Source organism: Salminus brasiliensis, chromosome 5 (genome assembly GCF_030463535.1).
Source record: "Salminus brasiliensis chromosome 5, fSalBra1.hap2, whole genome shotgun sequence".
In the NCBI taxonomy this organism is placed as follows: Eukaryota; Metazoa; Chordata; class Actinopteri; order Characiformes; family Bryconidae; genus Salminus; species Salminus brasiliensis.
Window position 1 is genome coordinate 1,988,221 of NC_132882.1, and position 5,005 is coordinate 1,993,225.

Genomic DNA, 5,005 nt, shown 5'->3' on the forward strand with positions numbered 1-5,005 from the left:
CACACACCCATACACAATCACACACACACACACAGTGTAATACAGACCCCCACATGGGCCCTATCAGGTACACACACACACACACACACACACACACACAATGTAATACAGACCCCCACATGGGCCCTATCAGGTACACACACACACACACACACACACACACACACACACACACACAGGTACAGACATGCACAGCAGTGGACACACAAGTGTCTCAACACTTTTAATATTATTGTTGTTGTTGTTGTTTTTGTTGTTGTTGTTGTTTTCAGAGCTATGTTGACTACATCCGCACCCTACCAATCACAGCAGAGCCTGGGGTCTACGGCCTCCATAGCAATGCTGACATCACCAAAGACAACCAGGAGACCAATCAGCTTTTAGATGGAGTATTGCTGACCTTGCCCAGGCAAACAGGAGGAGGTGCCAAGTCACCTCAGGTGTGTGTGGTCAGTGTGCTTGCTGCTCATTGACTAGAATTGATATATAACAAGCATGAGGTTTCACCTCAATTCCAACCATCCTGAGTTCAGCCATGACATCTGGATCAGGTACGGTTTCTCTAGCGGACGGAATAACCCACTACCTGCCAGTGAGCTACCACAGCGTGTAGAAGACTGGGGTTCGATTCCTGGTCTGAGTGACTGTGGGTGCTGCGCTTCACCAATAAGAGTCCTTGGGCAAGGCTCCTAACACTACATTAACCCACCTCTGTAATTTGAAAACCTTGTAAGTCGTTCTGTAGAAGAGCGTCAGATCAATGCTGTAAAAGTAAATGGACGGCTTTGTGATCTTGCCTCCAACTTCAGAGTATTACCAAACAGGAGCTCCTCGCCCAGTAAGCTTTTCCCACTGGAAACAACTGGAAAGAGCCCAGACTCAGAAACTTCATTACAGACCACACATTAACCTGCAGACTGGAATTTAACGTTCTTGGGGAGGAACTTGAAGATTAGACTTATCTGATCAATCGTTTATTTTAAATAAATAATGTAAATAACACTTTGCATATAGAACTTGTTTTATTACGTATTTTTTTGATACACCAACAATTTATTGCTTAACACAGATTTTTGTTAAACATAATAAAACACAAAACTACCCAAAACTATTTAACCGCTTATAATCTGAGCTGCCTTTACAATTTTTAATCGGAAATTAGAATTAGACCAGTGGTGCTCATCTCAGCAGCACGGCTCAGACTGTCTTCATAATGAACTTTAGTAGGAACAGACTTTATTACTTTTATTATGTATTTCCATTGATAGACCAGGAATGTAATAATAAAACACGTAGAACACAAAACTATTTAACCCCTTATAGTCACCTTATATTATATAGTTCCACCAGGGGGCATTATTTAAGTGATTAACTGTTTTATTTGTTACATATTGTTATTATTATTTATATATATATATATCATTTACACGCCACCATATAATCCTTATACACAACTTGGAGATTACACGGTCTGATCAGTGATGATCTGCCATCATAAATTTTATTCTGTGTTTACAGATTTAGAGATTCATTTTCCTCAATTTTTTCCAAAATTAAGTTTGTGTGTGTGTGTGTGTGTGTGTGTGTGATGTGTGTATGGACAGGAAGTGGTTGATGAATTGGCGGAGGACATCATGTTGAAACTACCATGTGATTTTGACATGGAGATGGTGATGGTTAAATATCCGGTGATGTACGAGGAGTCCATGAACACTGTCCTACGGCAGGAGCTCATCCGCTTCAACAGGTAACACACACACACACACATGTTCTTGTATTACTATACTTGCAAGGAACTTCCATTGACGTAATGATTACTGGAGCTAATTAACACTAACCCTAACCCTAACCTTAGCCTCAGCACCCACGAGACAAAGTATGCGATATTCCTATTCTTGCAAGGTCCTCACAAATATAGAAATACCTGGTACACACACCACACACACACATAGAAAAGGGCAAGAACACAGGTCCCAAGAAACACCACACTTCACAATTCCCTCAGCTGTAGCAAGACGTCCAGGACCAGATGCTTTACAGCTGGTATGACGTGTCCACTCATTTATAATGACCATCACCAAGTTCCTCTTCAGGCTCATCTGTCCAGAACTCTAAGGGTCATCTAGGTGTTTCTTGGTGAACTTGAGATCATCTTGGTTCTGCCATGAATCCCCTTCTTGTCCAGTGTTTTTCTGGTAGCTGACCTGAGCTGAGGTGAGAGAGGCCTGCAGATCTTTAGATGGTGTTCTTGTGGTCAGTGTTACTTCCATGGCTCTGATTGCAGAGCTTCAGAGATTCTGAGCTTTGTAACCTTTTCCAGACAGATGGGCGTCCACAAGCTTTTTCGGAGGTCTTCAGGAATCTCTGTAAGGTCTGTAAGGTGATGCGCCAGACTGGACAACCTGTGTGCTGCCATGGTCAGTCTGGCTTAAAGGCCAAACGTCAAGGCTGGTTACTAACTGATTAACCCTGATCCTATTTAACTATTTAACTTGGCTGCATTATTTGGGGATGGGACAGGACGGTACGGGATGGGGGGGTCACAATTTACACAGGGGGCAAACACTAATTCACAGCTCTGTATAAAGTCTAAGGCCCAGCTCCTCCACTCTCTATTGTTTTCATTCACACGGCTTGTGGGTGCTTGTTACAGTGGAAGCTCTGGAGGGGAACTGAAGCTCCGGTCTATCAGTAGTATTGAATATTTATCACTTATTGATCGCTGTTGATCTGCAGGCTGACCCAGGTGGTTCGCAGCAGTCTGATGAACATTCGGAAGGCTCTGAAGGGGCAGGTGGTGATGTCAGCCGAGCTGGAGAACGTGTTTAACAGCATGCTGGTGGGGAAGGTTCCGGCAATGTGGGCCGCCAAGTCGTACCCCTCACTCAAACCTCTTGGGGGCTACATCTCCGACCTGCTCGCCCGACTGAACTTCCTACAGGTGAACAGACGGCCAATCAGAGCTAAAGGGCAATTAAAACTAGCCAATTAAATTGAAGACTTAAGTACATCAGCCATACTTAAAATGGACCAATGATCATTAACCCATTAATACAGAACCAAAAGCGGTTCTTCTGTGGCATTCTTTAAGGAACCCATTGTAGCACCTTTATTTTTTAGGAGTGTAGCTGCATTTGTACAAACAGTGGAAATAAAGGGTAAGAATACAACCTGTGTGTGTGTGTGTGTGTGTGTGTGTGTGTGTGTGTTAGGAGTGGATCGATAACGGACCCCCCGCTGTGTTCTGGCTCTCTGGCTTCTACTTCACCCAGTCCTTCCTCACCGGAGTGTCTCAGAACTTCGCTCGCAAATACACCATCCCCATCGACTACATCGGCTTCGAGTTCGAGGTGTGTGTGTGTTTCTGTGTGTGTGTGTGTACTTCACTTCAGTGTTAAGGTAAGAAAATGTTTGTGTAGCACTGAATCAGGTGTGTGTTAGTGAGAGAAGCTCAGAGCTATAAAATCCCCAACTCCCCAACTCATCCCAGAAGTACTGGATGGAGCTCCTCCACCATCATTCCAGAGAACACAGCTCTTCCACTGCTCCACAGCTCCTCAATGCTGGGGGGCTTTATACCCCTCTAGCCCACGCCTGGCATTATTAGGCAGCATGGAGCCAATAGGGTCATGATGTTGATCTGCTCCAGAGAGTCCTATTCTATTGGCAGTACTTCTTCTCTACAGGGACTAGACAAGCTGTGTGTGTGCATTTGCACATCTCTGTCAGTGATGGGTGCAGCTTAAAGTAGCTGAATGCATACATTAGAAGGGACATATATGGAGTGTGTGTGTGTGTGTGTGTGTGTATATATACATAGCCGTTTACTCACATCAGCATCAGTGTTGTAGAGGCATTTTAAACACCAGGGGGCGCTAGGACACTCAGGGTTTCAACATTGTCATTAATTCTGACCTTGATTAGTAGGAGGTACTTTAGTGCAGAGACCAATCGACAAGCGGCAGCCTGCTGAGCCGGGTATCAAACCCACAACCCTGTCATTAATAGCCTGGAGCTCAAACTGCTGTCTATCTATCTATCTATATATATATATTAAATACCAATAGTGTAAATGATAATGGTAATCAATAACTCAATTAACCTCTCACACCCCCCCCCACCCCTCTCTGTACTCAGGTGCTGAAGCAGGAGAGCTGTATGGACGCGAGGCCTGAGGACGGGGCGTGTGTGCGCGGTTTGTTCCTGGAGGGGGCGCGCTGGGACAGAGAGCGGATGGTCATCGCAGAGTCCCTCCCCAAAATTCTGTTCGACCCCTTGCCCATCATCTGGCTGAAACCGGGCCAGACCACCAGCTTCCTGCACCAGAACGTCTATGAGTGTCCGGTGTACAAGACCAGCGCCCGGCGCGGGACCCTGTCCACCACAGGCCACTCCACCAACTACGTCCTGCCCATAGAGCTGCCCTCAGACCGGCCTCAGAAGCACTGGATCAACCGCGGAGTCGCCTGCCTCTGCCAGCTCGATGACTGAACACACACACACACACACACCCTCACACACACACACACACACACACAGACACAGGTTTGGCATTAAACTCATTAAGGACAGAGATGTCATACACACATTATATTGATTATATTGATTACATTAAAACTGAGCTGGTAATAAACTCCTGCACACAGTCTCCCTCTACTGGCTGCTTTTCTAACTGACTGTGGGAATGCTGTAGCTTACACTGCTAAAACTGAACACACACAGAGTATCTGAGCTGTGTTTAAATCTCCACACACACACACACACACACACACACACACACACTACCTGAATTCTGAAGTCAGTGGACCTTTGAGCTGCTTGTGAAATAATGCTGAGCAACCTAAACCAACTGTTATTAAACTACATGGGACAACATTTGAAATTCACCACATCGGGTGACGCCTAACCATCCCTGCTTACACCAGCAAACATCATAATCTCCAGTTCGTTCTGCTGTCTGTTGCTTAGTAACTCGCAATGTATTCTGGTCCACATTCAGCTACGC

The 5,005-nt window shown here is 45.3% G+C and overlaps 1 protein-coding gene across 1 annotated transcript in view; it reads left to right on the top strand.

Moving 5' to 3' along the window:
- The window catches only part of dnah3 (dynein axonemal heavy chain 3), a 60,928-nt gene extending 56,311 nt beyond the window's left edge, over positions 1–4,617 (top strand). The window contains exons 57-61 of the mRNA XM_072679131.1: positions 273–440; positions 1,605–1,747; positions 2,737–2,941; positions 3,213–3,350; positions 4,138–4,617. Of these exons, the coding sequence (XP_072535232.1) occupies positions 273–440; positions 1,605–1,747; positions 2,737–2,941; positions 3,213–3,350; positions 4,138–4,491 (1,008 nt within the window). The 3' untranslated portion in view covers positions 4,492–4,617. The remainder of the gene's footprint in view (positions 1–272; positions 441–1,604; positions 1,748–2,736; positions 2,942–3,212; positions 3,351–4,137) is intronic.
- The last annotated feature ends 388 nt before the right edge of the window (positions 4,618–5,005 follow it).